Consider the following 20237-nt stretch of genomic DNA (forward strand, 5'->3'; position numbering starts at 1 on the left):
GCAATTGAAATTGTTACATAGATTAAAACCTATGTTGCCAGCATTTGACTTCCGTAGTGTGGTGCAAGCATTAATCCTGAGTAGGGTAGACTATTGTAACTCATTATATCTGGGAGTTACTAAAGGGAAGATAAGGGCATTGCAGATGCTAATTAACGCTGCTGCAAGATTGATTACCGGGGTTTCAAGAATGTCGCATATAACTCTAGTGCTGAAGCAATTGCACTGGTTGCCCATGCAGCAAATAGTACATTTTAAGATTCTCTCAACTGTACATCAGATTCTGCATCATGTTTCTCTGAAGGTATTACAGGGATTCTTTGAAATTTATCAATCTAGAAACTTTCTAAGATCAGAGAATAGTATGAAATTGAGTTTAGAGGGTAAGATGTCAGTCACTCACGTTAGGATTGGGGCAACAATGTCTGTGGCAGGTGCTAACCTCTGGAATGCCCTGCCTGGTATTCTGCGATTTTGTGCTGGGAGATTAATTTTAAGAAAATGTTGAAAACACAACTATTTGTTAATGCCTTCCTGTGTTAACGCCTTTCTCTGGTAATACCTCATTTTGTTTGATAATGCTTTCCTGGAATTTTTTGATATAATTTTCAAGAAAATTTTGGCTTCTAGTATCTTTCTGCTTTAATCTTGTTGAAACCTGACCTGCTATTATTTGTTCATGTTTTCCTGGAATTTTAAGATACAGTATGGGGAGGATAAAGTCCACGAATATGCTAAAAATGTGTCGGTTTATTATTGTCTCCCTGGTTATACCTTTTTGTTATTTGTTTCTATTGTTTGTACATGGATTGTAAGATGATTTGTATGTAATTTGTAAACCGCATTGTTAATATGCGGTATATAATATGCGGTATATAAATTTTTAAATAAATAAAAATAAGTTGTTATTGCTGGTTTACCAAAGTATACATCAATTGGCACCAAAAATATTTACAGAATTATGGGCTCCTTTTATTAAGCCGCACTAGCGGGGTTAACGCGCGTGACTTTTCAACACGTACTAACCCCCGTGCTGGCCTAAAAACTACCGCGGTAGCGGCTAGCGTGGCCGGCGGTTTAGCATGCGGTATTACGCACGTTAAACTGTTAGCGCGCCTTTGCAAAAGGAGCCATATATGTTACCCTATGTACCTTCTTGCGCACTACGCTCTGCAGCGTGCTCTGAATTGGTCATTCCCACTCGGGAAAAAGTTGCACTTGGAAACTGTGAGAACTAGTGTATTTTCATGTGTGAGTCCCACAGAATGAAATAAGCTCCCAGTTTATATCAGACAGCAAAGAGACTTATGTAAGTTTATGGAAATGTTGAAGCGCCATTTATTCTGTAAGATGAAATATGATTGTTTCGTAGTAAGAGGATGTTTTTGGTGTATTACTTTTGTCATATTGTATGTTTATTATGTATGTAAGGTTGTAATCTGCCTTGTTAAAGGTGGATTATAAATTATAAACTATTCGTGGTTGTGGGTACAAAAAATGAATAGGGACCTAAAAGTGTGTCTTTTAATAGGGTCCAGTATGACGTTAATCTAGCCCTGGTTAGTATATCAAGCTTATAGTTCCTGCAGAGCCCATTTACAATGATCGCTAATCTAAAGAGAGAGGCAGAAAGTGAACTTGAAAAGTGCCATGCTAGTCAAACAAATGGTCCATCAGGCCCAGCATCCTGTCTCTTTAGTTTTTTTGTGCACTTGAGACATCAAGGCAGTGTACAAAATAAACAAATTAAAATAATAGAACATTCATTCTAACAGAGGAAACCAAAGGTAAAACAGCAAACCCTTCCCCCTCCCCAAACAAACCAACAAAGAAGGGCCTGGCACAACATAAGGCCCAATATTGAGCTGGTGTGGCCCTGTTTCGCACTCAGCTATCTCAAGAGGCCTGGCCTTAGTATTCCTTACAAACCAATGAGAAAAGAACAAAAACACAAGAAAAAAAGAAAGAAAATGTGCAATAAGGCTCGCCAACAGCGGCTCATCAACTACGGACTCTTGAGACAGCTGAGTTCGAAACAGGGCCGCTGTTGAGTCTGGCTAGTGAACTATGAATGTGTGGATTGCTTCCTTACAATAGGATGTTTTTTCTTTTGATTGAATTTGTCCTGCATTACTTCTACATGGGAAAAATATTATTTGCAGTCTTGTAATGCATGAAGTGTTTTGTTACTGGATGGTTGGTGAAGTTTTTTTTTTTTGAGACCAATATAGACTATATTAGAGCCCCTGTTTGCACAATTTAATGTGCTTTACTTTGTGGAGGGTCAATTTTCTGAGGTCTTTTTCTCCACTTTGTTTGAATTGATTGTAATCGTCCTGTAGGGGGGTCATCTACTATATACTGTGTTTAGATATTAGCTCCCTCCTTTACTAACGCGTAGCACGGGTTTTAGTGCCGGCTTTGGCAGTAACTGCGCTGACGCTCATAGGAATTCTGAGCGTCGGAGCAGTTTCTGCTACTGCCGGTGCTAAAACCCGCGCTACGAATTAGTAAAGGAGGGGAGGAGGTGATTTAAATGGCCAGGAGCCTCTTCTGGCTGTTTAAATCATTTTGAACACTGGAGTCCTAGTTCCTAGTTGAAATACAACTAACTAAACACACAAGGAAAGCGAGCTATGAATAGGGAAAATAAAAAAACCAAAAAACCCTTAAGTCAAACCAGGTCTAGAGATAAAGGATTTAGTATCCCCGGGTCAGATATCTGAACTATCCAGCCCTAGAAATGTAGATTATCTATCGTGGCACACACTTTCTCAGTTTAAAAAAAAAAAAATTTCATGAAATGTAGAGAATATGTATTGTTTTCTTCCATATCAGGTACAAAGCCTGAACCTTTCTAAAGAGGATTCACTGACAGTGGAGGGACTGGGAGGAGACAAGCCCTTAGTCCTGGCCAACGAATCCTTGATGGTTGAGGGTCAGGTGATCCGCAGCCCAACCAACCGTATCCTGATCCACTTTCAGAGTTACCATGCAACCTCTCCTGGTGCCTTCAGACTACACTATCAAGGTAAGGGGCTGAACCTAACTCTCGGGATGCCTTTAAGAATATGAAAAGTGCCTGGGGGGGAAGGGGGGACCAGGGATAGATGTGAGAGATCTGCTTTTTGAGAAACAAGCCCAAATCAATAAACCCAACAAGTCTTTTCTGAATACTTCTCCCAAAAGATAATGACCAGTGTGAAACTAGGCAAAACAGAAGCGCCTTCCAAACTGTCAAATGATGTCAAAACTATTGACAATAATAGAAATTATAGAGAAGTGAAGCAAATCTCCTGCCTTTCTCTACAGTGTCCCCCTTTATGAAACCTGCCTACCTTCCTTTAGGACTGGGCACAGGTGTGCTTTCCTTCCTGGTTTGGTTTGAACCAGTGACGGGGCTTCCCTGCCACAGCAGGTATGATGTGATGACATCACATGTATGCATACATGTCACATCCTTGCATGCTCAGAGGCCTTCCAGACATGGCCCTGAGCTCCTGGAAGAAGTGGAGATGACGTTTGTGTAGGGGTGGAAATGGGGGGAGGGGGGCGGCATGGGTCCTCTTTTTTTCCCTTCTAATATATGGTAACCCTAATGGATACCTATCTTCAACCTTCCTTCTTCTTCCCTATATTCCGTATGTTCCTTTTTGAATGCTCACTCTGTTTCCAACAAACCTGACTACATCCATGATTTCATATTCTTGCTTTGACTGAGATCTGGCTTTTTCCAGAGGACAGTTCAATATACAGTATATTTTTGCACTGCTGTAAACTAAAGTGGGTGGTCCTTTGGTAGATCAGAAAAGCAGTGTGTAAATCAGAAAAGATCTGATTTCATAACAGATCCACCTAACACCTTCCAGCAAAGGGATGGGTGTTTGAACCCTTTTGGGCTTTGTTTTACTGATTTTTGACTTCCCTGATTGCATTAGTGAGCCCAGAACCAGTAGGGCTAGCTTGGTATCTGATGACACATCTGGTCTGCTTCAGCCTGCCTGACCATGTGACCAGTGGAACATTCCAAGTGGTGACATCATGTGGGGCATGCTGAAGGGGCTTGCTCCATTGTGCACCTCTTTTATGCAATTTCAGTTTTGTCTTCTGTGTTGTTGGATGTCCTGATGTTGAAGGCCTTGTTAGGTGGTCCTATTACTAAAAAAATATTTTGCTACATTGTAGGTTTATAAATTCTTCGGTGAAGACTATGCTAAAATATTTTTTTTATGTATTGCAAGTGTGGGGTTGGCTGAAAAATTTGTTTGGGTTTACTTCAGGGGCATAGCTGGTCCTCCAATTTTTGAGGGAGCCCAGGAGTGGACTGGGAGAACAATGCATTCCTCTTCTCTCCCCCTCCATGCATATTAAACATACCTTTGCTGGCGGGGATGCTGAAGCTGCACCAGCCAAAAAAGTGCCGCGCCCGAGTTGCTCCCCTCCTCCTTGCTTTGCTTCTCCAGCCACCAGCTCCAGGATTTCTTGAGCATGCTCAGCTCTTGTGGGAACAGAATACAGCATATAGTACTCCCCCGAAATTCACGGGGCAGGGGAGGCTGGAGAGGGTAGCTGGAGCGCCGGCGGGTGAAGAAAATCACTCGTGGTCTGCTCCGACTGCCTCTTTTTGTAGTAAAGTCGGGCTACACCAATCAGGAGCTGCTTTGACCAGAAGCTCCTGATTGGTGTAGCCCGACTTTACTACAGAAAGAGGCGGTCGGAGCAGACTGCGAATAAGTGAGTTCACGATTCATGAACCGCAAATTCACGGGGGAACACTGTACTGTATTTCTTTGGTTGGGGGGGGGGGGACTTCAGCATCCCCTCCAGCTGTTTAAGGGGGTGCTGCAGGTTTGGAGGGAGCCTGAGCCCAAATGGGCTTATTGGCTTATGGACTCGAAGGGAGGTAATGGGAGATGTTTGATTTCCCCAGTTTGGAGCATTAGATAATATGGGAACAGCTATGTTTCTATGATGTACAGCATCCCTAGTAGGTGTTTGCTGCATTACAGGGAAACAATTTGGGCGATACCCTTGAAAGTGTCATTGTTACGTATTAGGTATTAGGTATTAGGTGATGAAAAAGATAGCTTTAACTTGTGATTTTAGCACTGGATGATGAAACTATCATTGTTTAACATTATTAGTATCTTTTGTATTTGAACAAGACTTGAATTCTGTGATGAAGCTTTATTTCCGAAATTCACTAGTGATATTCGCTGGGGAAAGGATTTGGATTTATCTGGATGTCTCAAAAACTATACAAGATCGTAGGAAAGAATTTCTTATTATGCGAGATGCAGCAAAAAAACTGGGGGCCTCTTTCTTATTGGCATACCCATGTAAATGTTTGATTTGATATTTGGGGGTTAAGTACACCTTTTTTGTCCCTTCAAAATTACGTGCCTTTCTAGACTTTAAAAAGTTTTCTAGTGATTTATGAGCTTAACTGGATATATGACATATGAGTTAGTTAATCGTATACTGCTTTTTTAAATTTGTATTTTTCTTTAAGGAATCCCCTCCATGGGTAAATTGGATCTCCTTTGATAATGGTGGTCTAAGAAAGAGATTATTTGTAATTTTTCAATTATCAATTCTTATGTACAATGGATCGTTTCTGTTTTTCTTTAACAAGTGTATTACTTGTACAATAATTGCAAATTTGATAAATAAAATAATTAAAAAAAAAAAAGAAACTATCATTATTTAACTGAAACCTGGCTGAGTGATCAAGATGATACCGTTATAAATCAGCTTTGCCTGCCAAGATATGAGGTGTTTTATAAATTTAGAATGAGTAGAAGGAGATGGAATGGCAGTTGATTTACAAGAGCATCTTTCATTAGAGAAATGTTTAATCAGACAACTGGAAGGTTGTGAATGTTTAATTTTAAAGTCTCAGATTAAAAGCGGGGGTAGCATTTGTTTACTTTGCAGAGCTTCTGAGAATTTTTCTGCATTCGATAATGACCTTTAGATAAGATGGTTTTTGGATAGGGTTACCCAGGTGCCCAGTTGGTAGTGGAGGTGGTAATGTTGTGGCCTGGTAGCAATGAAGTCTAGTGTATGGCCTCTTTAATGTGTGGGTCCTGAAGAAATTAGGGTAAAATGGTTGTCTTGTATGAATTTCTTGAAGTCACAAGCCATTGTGCATTCTTGAGACTCTAGCAGGGGTAGGGAACTCCGGTCCTCGAGAGCCATATTCCAGTTGGGATTTCCCCAATGAATTTGCATTGAAAGCAGTGCATGCAAATAGATCTCATGCATATTCATTGGGGAAATCCTGACAACCCGACTGGAATATGGCTCGCTAGGATCGGAGTTCCCTACCCCTGCTCTAAAGGCAAGTTTATGTCTCCTAGGATTATTAGTCTGTTAAATTGGCAGGTGAGACTTGAAATGATTTCATGTAATTTATTACTGACTTGAGATCAGGATCCAAGTGATTTATATATAAGCAGTAGATCAATTGAGCTGGAAAGATTGTCAGTTTCATCTTGCAGCTTACATGTCATGTATTCTAAATTAGATTGTATGTTTGAGTCGATATGTGGAATGAACTTTTGTAGATTAGGACTAGTCCCCCTTCATTTTATAGCTTGTAATACACTTTATCCCTTGGAGTAGAGATGAAAAAGCTCTGGACTGTCTCTTTCTTTTAGCCAGGCTTCACTGAAAAATGTGATTCCCATATTGTTGTCTGAGATCATCTCCTTCACTATTTGTTAGTTTGTTAGTTAATGGTCTGCAGTTCCTTTTGTTTTGTGTTTGGCTACTCATTTTCACTGAAGCTTTTGTTGGATTTTTCTTTGTTCCCTAATGTGAGCAAGTGAAAACGGATGTGTGTGGGAAAGAGGAATCCGAACTATGGCTACATCAGGGATATCAAAGTCCCTCCTTGAGGGCCGCAATCAAGTCAGGTTTTCAGGATTTCCCCAATGAATATGCATTGAAAGCAGTGCATGCACATAGATCTCATGCATATTCATTGGGGAAATCCTGAAAACCCGACTGGATTGCGGCCCTCAAAGGAGGGACTTTGAGACCCCTGAGCTACATGATGCAAGATTCTATGTTAGGAGCCATTGCCCAGGAAAAAGATCTAGGTGTCATTGTTGAGGATACATTAAAATCTTCAGCTCAATGTGCAGTGGCGGCTAAGAGCGCAAATAGAGTGTTAGGAATTATCCGGAAAGGAATGGAAAACAAAGGCCCTCTTTTACTAAGGTGCGCCAACTGATTAGAGCGCGCTAATTGAATCAGTGCACGCTACACGCTAATGCGTCCATAGACAAACATGCACACGTTAGCGTTTTAACACATGCTAATTCGATTAGCGTGCGCTAATTGGTTAGCGCACCTTAGTAAAACTGGGCGAAAGATGAAAATGTTATAGTGCCCTTCTATCGCTTTTTGGTACAGCCACACCTTGAATCCTGTGTGCAATTCTAGTTGCCATATCTCGAAAAAGATATAGCAGAATTAGAAAATGTACAGAGAAGAGCGATAAAATTGATAAAAGGGATGGGACGACTTCCCTTTGGGGAAAAGCTATAGTGGCTAGGGCTTTTCAGCTTGGAGAAGAGACGGCTCAGGGGTGATATGATAGAGGTCTATAAAATAATGAGTGGAGTGGAAAAGGTAGATGTGAATCACTTGTTTAGTCTTTCCAAAAATACTAGGACTAGGGGACATGCGATGAAGCTACCGGAGAAAATATTTCTTCACACAATATGTAATTAAACTCTGGAAGTCATTGCTGGAGAATGTGGCAAAATCAGTTAGCTTAGTGGGGTTTTAAAAAGGTTTAGATATGGCAACATGAAAATGTTAAAATCCAAGGTACTACTATTAATTGGAAAGCTTGGCAAATGAAAGGCATTTGGAACCTACATCATCTAATTAAAAACGATACTTGGATGCCATTCAACGAAATAATGACAACGTATAATGTTTCTAGTCACTTGTTTTATCAGTGGATCCAATTAAGGCATTGTCTTACAAAGAATTATACAGATTTAGCCTCCAGGAATATTCAACCAGACATTCTAATGCAGGGGTAGGGAACTCCGGTCCTCGAGAGCCGTATTCCAGTCGGGTTTTCAGGATTTCCCCAATGAATATGCATGAGATCTATTTGCATGTACTGCTTTCAATGCATATTCATTGGGGAAATCCTAAAAACCCGACTTGAATACAGCTCTCGAGGACCGGGGTTCCCTACCCCTGTTCTAATGTATGGTAAAAAAATTTCATAATGGGAAAGGAATTGCTTCCAATTGGTATAAGATAATACAGCTACATTACTTTGACAACCCTGAATTGACTGAATAGGCTTGGAACGAAGATTTCAAAATACCTGTCAACATTGATAGCTGGAAAATGATATGGTTGCATGTATTTAAAATCTTAAAATCTGCCTCGCTCCTACAATCCATTTACTTTGTTTTGCACCGTGCCCACTGGACCCCACATAAGCTAGCCAAACTAAATGCAGATCAATCCCAAATGTTGTTCCTGCAATAAAGTTTCAGGCTCATTATCACATATGTGAACTACTGCAACCATACTGGAAATAAGTATGGAAAACGATATGCACTATACTAGACATTAAAGATTAACTGAACTTGAAAATATTAACCACGGGGGAGTGCGAGATTGAATCGTCCTTAACAATGGATGATCATAAAGCTAAATTAGCGATTAAAAATGTACTATCATTGTGGAAAGACCTCTCTAAGGTTGACTCAAATATGTGGTGGAATTTGGTGCGCATATCTTTTAAATATGAAAGGGTATTTGCAGAAAAACTGAAGTCCACTAGGAAATTTAATAAACTATGGGAACCTGTAAGATATTATTGTAGATCAGGGGTGTCCAACCTTTTGGCTTCCCTGGGCCACATTGACCGAAAAAAATGTTTCTGGGGCCACACAAACGCGCAAACGCTGAAGCAAGATAGAGGAAGGAGCCGGCAAGATGGTAAACACTGAGGGGCAACAGAGGAAAACACTGCATCGCCCTCGACCGGGGCCGCTCAAAATACTTTACGGGGCCGCAGGTTGGACACCCCTGTTGTAGATGCTAGTTTCATGTGTGTTCTCACTTGACATTAATATGGTACAATGCTGATCTCTACTTTTAGTATACCCTATCCCTGATGGCGATTGATATAACACTGATTACATATGCATTCTATTCTGTTTCACTTGAGTCATAAATATGGTAATGCTATAGCACATCCAACCCCCTGCCTGTAGGAGTGTGTGGCGCAGTGGTTGGAGCTACAGCCTCAGCACCCTGGGGTTGTGGGTTCAAATCCAGCGCTGCTCCTTGTGATTCTGGGCAAGTCACTTAATCCTCCATAGCCCCAGGTACGTTAGATAGATTGTGAGCCCACCGGGACAGATAGGGAAAATGCTTGAGTACCTGATTGTAAAACCGCTCAGATAACCTTGATAGGCGGTATATAAAAACCTAATAAAACTTGAACACTTTATTGTATTGTTATGTTAAGTTTAGTAAACTGTCCTTCTATTGATGAAGCCTCATATTAGCTATGCTGTATTCGATCATTACTGATGCAGAGTTAAACATGTATGTATAAGTATTGCTTTCTTTTTCTGTATTGTTGTTCACGGTCCTATAATTCCAATAGACAGGTTTAGATAATTTCCTAAAATGGAATTCTACAGACCATTATTGAGATGGCTTGGGAAAATCCACTGCTTATTCTTAGGATAAGCAGCATAAAATCTGTTTTATTACTTGGGATCTAGCTGGGTACTTGGGACCTGGGTTGGCCACTGTTGGAAAAAGGATACTGGGCTTAATGGACCTTTTGGTCTGTCCCAGTATGGCAATTCTTACGTTCTTAATTAGAAATTGGCTAGTTGGAGGGGACTATTGTCTATGTTTGGGCCTCCTATATTTAGTCCAGTGAGTTGGGATGGTGATAGTCATGCATTTGTGTGCCTATTCTGAGGGCTGTTCTTGATATGTTATGCGCATGAATAATTAGAACTAAAATTACTGTCTGAACTAAAATATCACTGGTATTGAGCTGATAGAAACATAGAAACATGATGGCAGATAAAGGCCAAATGGCCCATCCAGTCTGCCCATCCACAGTAACCATTATCTCTTCCTCTCTCTAAGAGATCCCATGCGCCTATCCCAAGCTTTCTTGAATTCATACACATTCTCTGTCTCTACCACCTGTTCCGGGAGACTGTTTCATGCATTTACCTCCCTTTCTGTAAAAAAGTATTTCCTTAGATTACTCCTGAGCCTATCATCTCTTAACTTCATCCTATGCACTCTCATTCCAGAGCTTCTTTTCAAATGAAAGAGACTCGACTCATGAACATTTATGCCACGTAGGTATTTAAACGTCTCTATCATATCTCCCCTGTCCTCCAAAATATACATATTGAGATCTTTAAGTCTGTGCCCATACGCCTTATGAAGAAGACCACGCGCCATTTTAGTAGTCTTCCTCTGGACCGGCTCCATCCTTTTTATATCTTTTGAAGGTGTAGTCTCCAGAATTGTACACAATATTCTAAATGAGGTCTCACTAGAGTCTTATGCAGAGGCATCAATAGCTCCTTTTTCCTACTGGCCATACCTCTCCCTATATGCCCTAGCATCCTTCTAGCTTTCGCCATCAATCTGTTTGGCCACCTTGCGATCATCACATACAATCACACCCAAGTCCCTCACTTCTGTCATGCACATAAATCCTTTACCCCCTAAACTGTACCATTTCTTCATGTTTTTGCAGCACAAATGCATGACCTTGCATTTCTTAACATTAAATTTTAGCTGCCAAATTTCAGACCATTCTTCAAGCTTCGCTAGGTCTTCATGTTAATTACACATCTGGGATGTCTACTCTATTGCAGATTTTGGTATCATCCGCAAAGAGGCAAATCTTACCTAACAGCCCTTCAGCAATATTGCTTATAAAAATGTTAAAAAGAACAGGCCCAAGAACAGAACCTTGAGGCACACCACTGGTAACATCCCTTTCCTCAGAGCGATCTCTATTGACCACTACCCTCTGCTATCTTCCACTTAACCAGTTTCTGACCCAGCTTGACACTTTGGGGCCCATCCTGAGGGCACTCTGTTTAATAGACGTCTGTGTGGAACACTGTGAAAGGCTTTGCTAAAATCTAAATACACCACATCTAGCGCACTCCCTGTGTACAATGCAGAACCTAGCATGCCTCACAAGTTTTACTTTTATTGATGTTTTCAATAATAATAAAAGTTAGAAAAAACCTCTCTACAGGCTTAAAATGTTCATTTGCAATGCCATAGACCCATAAAATTGCATAAAATAATTTTTCTGCTTTGAGCGGGGAGATGCGGGGAAGAAAATTAAGACTGCAGAAAGGTGAGGGGGTGGGAATGAAAATTGAAGGACGGTGAGGGGAGGTGGATAAAAAATGTGCTTCAGTATGAAGACAGGGATGAAAATGTGGGGGTGGGGATAAATCTTTGTCCCTACTTTACTCTCTACTTTGCAGTGACCAACTTGAGTTCCCCTACATCTTTTCTCTATCTCTCTCTGAAACCCTTCCCCCTCCTTAATCTGACAGCTCCCCCGATATATATTTAAAGGCTTTTTTTTTCATAACACTGCCCATGCCAGATCCAGCATTTCACCTCTGCCACACCCTGCTTCCCTTAATGGATCTTCCTGTTGCCATAAGAGCAAAGCAGAGGGAAGGCACCAGAGCTGGCACAAGCAAAGTCATGTAAAACCTTAAAAATGTGCACTGGAGGAGCTGCTAGATTGGGTGATGGGGAGGGATGCCTGATCTGACCTGATTTGTACATGGAAGAGGTGGAGGATTTGAGAAGGGGAACAGGGCAGTCCACCAATTTGAATTTTGGCGGGAAAGTCAGTTGGTCAGAAATTTGAATTTTGCTCTGAAAGTCCATAGAATCGAAATTTCTCTGGTGGAAATGTCTCCCGTGGAGCTGGGTTAGATGTTCTCTCATTCTATGAACTGTCATCAAAATTCAAATTTCTGATCAACTGACTTTCCTGCCAAAATTCAAATTGGTAGACTGCCCTGTTTCCAATCAGGTCAGTGAACCCACTATTTCCACAGTCACACTGCAGACTTCGGAGCATACCCTGAAGAAAGCCACAGCATGGTGGCTGAAACGTCGGTTTCTACCTGACAAAGACGCAGCGAGACCCGGAAACCTGCAACAAGAAGAATATCAGTTTGCGTTTCGGCCATTGCAAATTTAACCAGCTAAGCCAATATTCAGCACTGACCAGTTAAGTTAATAGTGGCCAAAGATAGGTCTGCTATTTATAGTATGTGGCCTAATTTGGCTGCTAAACTTAGCTGGTCAGCACTCAATTTTGCCAGTATTGTGCGATTAGATCCAGTTAACTTTTAGCTCCTTACCATGAATATTCAACAGAGATAACCACTTATTTCACACTAAATATTTAAGGCTAGCTGTTAGATGCTATTTAATTGGTCAGCAGTCATTTCTGGCCTATTAAATAGCTTCGCATATTGGGGGAGGGAGTATAGATAGCTATGTGTAGGTATATAGTCAGATAAATATGCAAAATATGCAGGACATGGAGAAAGGAGGAAGATGCCTGACAAAGGGAACATAAGAACATAAGCAATGCCTCCACTGGGTCAGACCCGAGGTCCATCGTGCCCAGCAGTCCGCTCACGCGGCGGCCCAACAGGTCCAGGACCTGCGCAGTAGCCCCCTATCTATACCCCTCTATCCCTTTTTCCAGCAGGAAATTTTCCAATCATTTCTTGAGCTCCAGTACCGTACTCTGTCCTATTACGTCCTCTGGAAGTGCATTCCAGGTGTCCACCACACGCTGGGTAAAGAAAAACTTCCTAGCATTTGTTTTGAATCTGTCCCCTTCCAATTTTTCCGAATGCCCTCTTGTTCTTATATGTTTTGAAAGTTTGAAGAATCTATCCCTCTCTATTTTCTCTATGCCCTTCATGATCTTGTAGGTCTCTATCATGTCTCCTCTGAGTCTCCGCTTTTCCAGGGAGAAGAGCCCCAGTCTCTCCAATCTTTCAGTGTATGAAAGGTTTTCCATGCCCTTAATCATTCGTGTCGCTCTCTTCTGGACCCTCTCAAGTATTGCCATATCCTTCTTAAGGTACGGTGACCAATACTGAACACAGTACTCCAGGTGCGGGCGCACCATTGCCCGATACAACGGCAGGATGACTTCTTTCGTTCTGGTCATAATACCCTTCTTTATAATACCCAACATTCTGTTTGCCTTCTTCGCGGCTGCTGCGCATTGTGCCGTTGACTTCATTGTTGTGCCCACCAGTACACCCAAATCTCATTCAAGGTTACTTCCCTCTAATACTAATCCCCCCATTTGGTAGCTGAACATCGGGTTCTTTCTCCCTATATGCATGACCTTGCATTTCACTACATTGAAGGGATAGAGAGAGAGAGAGAGAGAGAGAGAGAGAGAGAGAGAGAGAGAGCGAGAGCAATGCTGGGCATGGGGGGAGGGGGAAAGAGAGCAAAAGAGAGATGACACTAAGGGAAGAAGCTGCCATTAAGATGAATTATTTTATCACAAATCATGCTATTTTAGCACAAGGTCTCACTGCATAAAATAGCATGACTTGTGGTAAAATAATCCATGGTAACGGTAGCCCACATTAGTAACTATCTTCTTAATGGTGGAGAGCAAGGGGAGATATTGGACAGAGGGAAAGGAGAGATGCAGGACAAAGGGGAGGAAGGAGTTACTGAAAGACTGAGAAAAAAGAAAGCTAGGGAATTGTGGCTAGGATGAGGGAAAAAGATTAAAAGCTGTAGGTAGATGCAGTAAAAAGAGGGAGATGGTAAGGAGGAGGAGTAAAACCTTAGTATGTAGAGAAAGAAAAAATTAAATGGAAACAAAATGAGAGGAGATCAATGTCCAAGAGGGGGGAGAGAAGAAGAATCAGACTAGAGAATGACACGGTGAAAAAATTGGTCCCCGTCACCGCCCCGTCCCCGTCTCACCATCCCCGTCACCGCCCCGTCCCCGTCTCACCATCCCCGTCACCGCCCCGTCCCCGTCTCACCATCCTCTTCACCGCCCCGTCACCGCCACTGCCACCCCATTCACCGCCCCGTCACCGCCACTGCAATCCCATTCACTTTTCTTTATTTACGTATAAAGGAAACATTCTTTAAAACTTTAAAACTTTAAAACTTAGTTAAATATTAGTTAATAACTATACAAAAACAAAACACGCAGAGAAAAAATTAATTAATATAAATTCTCAAAACTGACACATTTTGATCACTAAATTTAAAATAGTTATTTTTCATACAGTTTTTCAATCACTAATCTTCCACCACCCCTGGGGCTAGCAATGCAAAAACAAACACGACATGTACTTTAAATGCTTACAATGTTAGCCTATATGGTAAGTAGACGCGGCCGCTGTACCTAATCGCGGCAAAGATCTCCCTGCCGTGATTAGCATAGTGACCGCGGCTACGGCTGCAAGTCTCCCCTCCCCCCAGCGATCACGGCAGGAGGGCACCCAACCCCTCCTGTAGACCCCCCCAACGGCCCTCCCGACAATCGCAGCAGAAGGGTACCCAACCCCTCCTGCCGGTCCTCCCAATGGCCTCCCCTAAGATCGCCGGCAGGAGGGTACCCAACCCCTCCTGCTGGACCCCCCCCCCAACGAACCCTCCCACCCCGGAACCCCCTTAGTCTTACTTTCCAAGTTGGACCGGACGGCTCCTCACACGTATGGCCAGCAGGCTTGCCTCTGTCCAAATGAGGCGGGCCCGCCCCTACCCTGCCCAACCCACAGGATCCTAGGGCCTGATTGGTCTAGGCACCTAAAGCCACTCCCGCTATAGGAGGGGCCTTAGGTGCTTGGGCCAATCAGGCCCTAGGATCCTGTGGGTTAGGCAGGGGAGGGGAGGGGCGGGCCCGCCTCATTTGGACGGAGGCAGGCCTGCTGGCCAGACGAGCGAGGAGCTGTCCGGTCCAACTTGGAAAGTAAGACTAAGGGGGTTCCGGGGTGGGAGGGTTCGTTGGGGGGGGGGTCCAGCAGGAGGGGTTGGGTACCCTCCTGCCGGCGATCTTAGGGGAGGCCATTGGGAGGACCGGCAGGAGGGGTTGGGTACCCTTCTGCTGCGATTGGCAGGAAGGGTTGATCTGACAAATGAGGAGCACGGTGAAACACAGGTAAATAGCGGTTCCTAGAAGGGGGTACATTGGCCCGCGGGGACAAACCTGTTCACCGTTTCCGCGGTCGGTGAATGGCCTTGTCCCCGTCACCGCAGCGACTGCTAGTTTTCTTCCCCGTTTTCGGCGGTGACCCGCGGCTTAAATGCGGTGGCCGCGGGTAAACCGCCACCGTGTCATTCTCTAAATTAGACTGGAGACCCTGGAAGAAGAGAAGACAGCATAAAACAAACACTGAGATGAACATGTTAAGAAAAATGACATTGCTAGACAACAAAGGTAGAAGAAAATTATTTTCAATTTGATGAATTACACATGCTGATTTCTGGAATTTAAATCTGTTAATCTTATATTCTGTACAGTAGCAGGTTGGAATGTAGCTTCTGTTTCTCTGGTGTTGTACTGCATGCAGAGTATTGTTTCTTGCAGGGTTGGTTTAATTTGTATATATATTTCTATTTTTAATATGTGGTCATTTATTCTGTACTCTTTGGTGGTCTATCTACATTCTATATGTATAACTGAGACCATATTCTGTTAGCATTGAAATTATATCTAGGGATGATTTTAGGCTTCCATGACTGGCATCATGATTGTTGTAGTTGTCCTCCCGCACTTGAGTAAGTGGAACCATCATTTCAGCCGTTGTGCTGTGGTTTTCGCCAGGTAAAAAGAGGAGACTGATGAAAGCCACAGCACAATGACTGAAATGTTGGTTCCACTTACTAAGATATGACAAGACCCAGACAACCACAACAATTTATGTAGAGATATTTAGTAGGTGTACTGATGTTCTAGAGCTGGGTGGCCATAACACAGTTGTGTTTTCAGTATATTCACAATAAATATGCATGAGATTGATTTGCATGTACTGTTTCCATTGTATGCAGATAGATCTCATGCATATTCATTGTGGAAATCTTGGACACCCAACTAGGCTGTGGCCCTCAAGGACAGTGGTTGTCCACCACTGTTCTAGAGTCTTCAAAATGTTGCTGCTGACCCCTAGTGACAATCTTGCAATAGCACTGATGGTGTTTCAAGCTGCCATATGTAACCCCCCCTGCTTGTTTTAAAGTGGACGAGGTAGCTGCCTAGTCCCTGCCCAAGAAGGTGGGATGATCCCCCCCTCCCCACAATATTCAGTGGGACTTAGCTGGCTGGGAAATGCTCCCAGCTGGCTAAGTCCTATTTGGCTGGCTATCTGCTGATATTCAGCGAGAGATAGCCAGCTATCTCCCACTGAATATCAAGATTGCAGTCTAGCCCTGTGACCGGCTGTGTTGCGTGACGTAACCATTCACTGCCAGTTTTCATCAGCTAGCTGGCTAAGGTACATGGACAAATCAATCTCATGCATATTCATTTATAATAATAATATTAATAATAACATTATTTTTCTATACCGCCATAGTCAGGCGACTTCTAGGCGGTTTACATTGTAAGAAGGCTGGACATTCAGCGAATAACAAAAGGTCTTAATACTGTACAGTACAATAAGTCAACTTACAATACCGTACCATGAGTCTAAATACAATACAATACAATACAATACATTACAATGAGTCTAAATACAATACAATACAATGAGTCTAAGTACAATACCATACAATGGGTCTAAATACAAACAATAATCTAAGAGGGAAACTTACATATTAATTGGAGTTCTATGGTTAGTGAGTACCTGAATACTTTAGTACTTACATGTTGATTGGGGTTCTATGGGTAGAGAATACCTGAATACATGAGAGGAGCTTCTTGAGAGGAAGAAAAAGGCGTTTACAGGGGGGAAGTCCTAGTGAGTGAGGGGACAGTTTTAGTCAATGAATTTGGCGAACAGGGCGGTTTTAATCGATTTTCGGAATGCACTATATGTCAGATTTAATCAGATTGAGCCGTACCACAGGTTATGTACCTCTGCTATGAAAATCTGCAGCTGTACGTCCTGTTATTAAAAACTCAGCTTTACCATCTACTCAACTTGACAATTATCGCCCCATATCTAATCTTTGTATTATTTCAAAAATAGCTGAATATATGGTATTTGAACAGCTTATGAAATTTGTTGGAGATACTTTAGTATTACATCCACAGCAGACAAGATTTCAAAATACCCATAGTACAGCGACCACTATAACAGCTTTGAACAGTGAATTGCATGCTTCACCAGATGCTGGAAATTTAATTCTTTTGGTCTCCTTAGACCTTTCTGATGCTTTTGATTTGGTTGACCTTGAACTTCTTATTGAACAACTTCAATCAATTGGAATAACAGGTTTGGTATTAAAATGGTTTGAATCGTTTTTTGAAAGATAGAACATTTAAGGTTTTTGCTTCATCTATATCTGTTTCATCTCTGTTTATGTTGACCTGTGGAATCCCTAAGGGCTCAGTTTTGTCTCCATTATTATTTAATGTCTTTAAGTCAACTATTGACTTTAATCCAAGAAAAGAATATTAAGGCATTTGTATATGCAGACAAAATCCTACTGATCTTTCCGGTTGCCCCACATAATACAGATTTAGCCCCTCCTTAATCTTGCGTGCCTATTGTTGTAAATTGATTGTCATCTCATGGTCTAGTTATTAATCCCCCCCCAAAAAAAGTACTACCTGTTGGATTAGTGGAAAGCTTTCTGAACCTATAGATCCTATTAAATTATTAGATGTTGATTTGATTCCAGTAAAGACATTTTGTTATCTAGGAATCCTTTTTGACAGTAAACTCTCCTTTGAACAGCAGATAGGTCAGGTATTAAAAAAAGATTATTACTGGCTTAGACATATTTGTTCAGTCAGCAAGACCTTAGATTTTGACTCCATTCACACATTAATTCATGCCTTTATAATATCAAGGTTAGGTTATTGTAATTCAACATATTGTGGAATCAATGCAGCACTTTTACATAGGATACAGACATTACAAAATTCAGCAGCTAGGCTTCTATTCAAGACTAAAATATATGATCATATCACTCCTTTGTTGATAAGTTTACACTGGTTGCCTATACATTATAGATCTAAATTTAAAATTATTTGACTTTTAAAGCTCTACATTATGCAGCTCCATCATACTTGGCTGCTGTAACCATTCCATATACTCCAAAACGTACATTACGGTCGGTTGACTCTCAGAGATTGGTACTTCCTTCTCCAAAAATGGCTAATTATGAATCAACTCATAATTCTGATTTTTTCTTTATATCTCCAACCTTATGGAACGATGTTCCACAAGTTATTCAAAGTGAACTTTTATTTCCAAAATATAAGTATATTTTGAAAACTCATTTTTTAAATTTGGCATTTAATTTGATGTAATTTTTAGATTGTCAGTGGATATGAGAAGACTGCATTCAGGATACCACAACAAAAAATAATTTTTTTTTCTCTTCAATATTTAAATTAGGTCTTTCCTATTGATAATGGCGTTCTTTTCTTGTTTAAACTAATTTTTTTGTTTGCTTATTTCTCACCTGCCCTTATCCAGGGCGAGTTACATTTTAACATACAAATTAAAACATTTTCATTTGTTGTACAAAACACTTCAAGGACACACTATAACAAATTGCATACTTACATATCAAATCAAATTACAAAGCCGTATTGATCTGTTGTAAATTGATCTGTTGTAAATTGTAAGCTGCATTGATCTGTTGTAAATTGCAGGATATCAAATTTTAGTAAACATAAAAAGCACGTTTTTCTTCGGCCATTAGCTTTAGCTGGTCAGTCAATAAAAATCAGCTTGGCCAGCTAAGTTAGCGGTGGTGAACTTTGTCCCAGATATTCAATGCAGATAGCCAGATACAGCCCCAGCACTGAATATCCAAAATTGCCACTGAATATTCAGGATTGCCGTGAGAGGTGGCCGGGCTGCCTCCCATGAGTCGATATGAACCGTCTAGAAGTCATTCGACTGTGGCGGTATAGAAGAATAAAGGTATTATTATTATTATTAATGGACCCAAATAATTTTATTTGATGGGATCAGAGTTGAGATCAGAATTGCCAGGCAAGCTTAGCATCAGATTTGTAATCCTTTAGAAATAAAGTAGTCTACATTAGGTTTTAACTTGAACTAAACTCTGCTTTATTAATGCTTTCAATTGATAAAGCAAACTCCAAGCAATTCAGTACAGGTGGCCAATTATTTACAACATGCTCCTCCTTCTCTCCAGCATAGAAATCATTTCTAAAAGATGTTAAGATATTGTTCCTTTAGTTGCAATGTTACAGTTCAAATACAACTAGTACCTTGATGGAAAAACACAACCAGCTCGATGATAACTCCCTGTAGTCAAATGTAAAGAATCTGCTACCTGCGTTTAGCTTTGCTGGAACAGTAAATGAAAATCCTTCTCAGCCTAAGATGTAACCAGTCCCTTAGCTGGTGAAAGGCTGTAGTCTGGGTGGAATGCACTGCTTCAATAAATCTCTTTCTCCTTCACCTGGATTTCTCTGAGGTGCAGTGGTTCCCCATACCATCACACAATGCCAGGCAGCAACTTTGTCAGTTCTGCTTCTGGTTCCAAGGGCTCCTGAATCCTTGTTCCAAAAACAACTGCCTGTATTGCCTTCTCCTGGGGATATAGGGAAGCTGATTCCTAAAACTGCAGAAAACAGGCTTGGCAGGAAAAATAAAGATAGAGGCTTTCCCTATAAGATGGAAGGTCAGAGGTGAGAGAGTACTTTTTGCTATTTTGGCAGGTAAAGCAGGAGCTTAAATTATGTTGGGGTGTTCATTTTTGCCACTAGGAACATCCCTTGAGAATAAACCTTAGAATAAGCCTTACTCACTGTGCCATGTGCTACTGTACTCACTATGCCATGAGCCCCATAATGTATAGGCAACCAGTGTAAACTTATCAACAAAGGAGTGATATACCAATCATATATTTTAGCCTTCAATGCAGCTGGGATAAATGGAAAAGAACTCTGCTTCACAGATTTGCCAGATGAACTTGATTTTCAAGATACCAGTCAGACCTCAGCTCCCAGAAAA

General features: G+C 41.4%; 1 protein-coding gene across 1 annotated transcript in view; it reads left to right on the forward strand.

Annotated features, from left to right (window-relative positions):
- Positions 1-20237, forward strand: part of SEZ6L2 (seizure related 6 homolog like 2) — a 168787-nt gene that overhangs the window by 67532 nt on the left and 81018 nt on the right. The window contains exon 7 of the mRNA XM_033944067.1: positions 2839-3031. Coding sequence (XP_033799958.1) covers positions 2839-3031 — 193 coding nt within the window. The remainder of the gene's footprint in view (positions 1-2838; positions 3032-20237) is intronic.

Source organism: Geotrypetes seraphini, chromosome 5 (assembly GCF_902459505.1).
Source record: "Geotrypetes seraphini chromosome 5, aGeoSer1.1, whole genome shotgun sequence".
Taxonomy (NCBI): domain Eukaryota; kingdom Metazoa; phylum Chordata; class Amphibia; order Gymnophiona; family Dermophiidae; genus Geotrypetes; species Geotrypetes seraphini.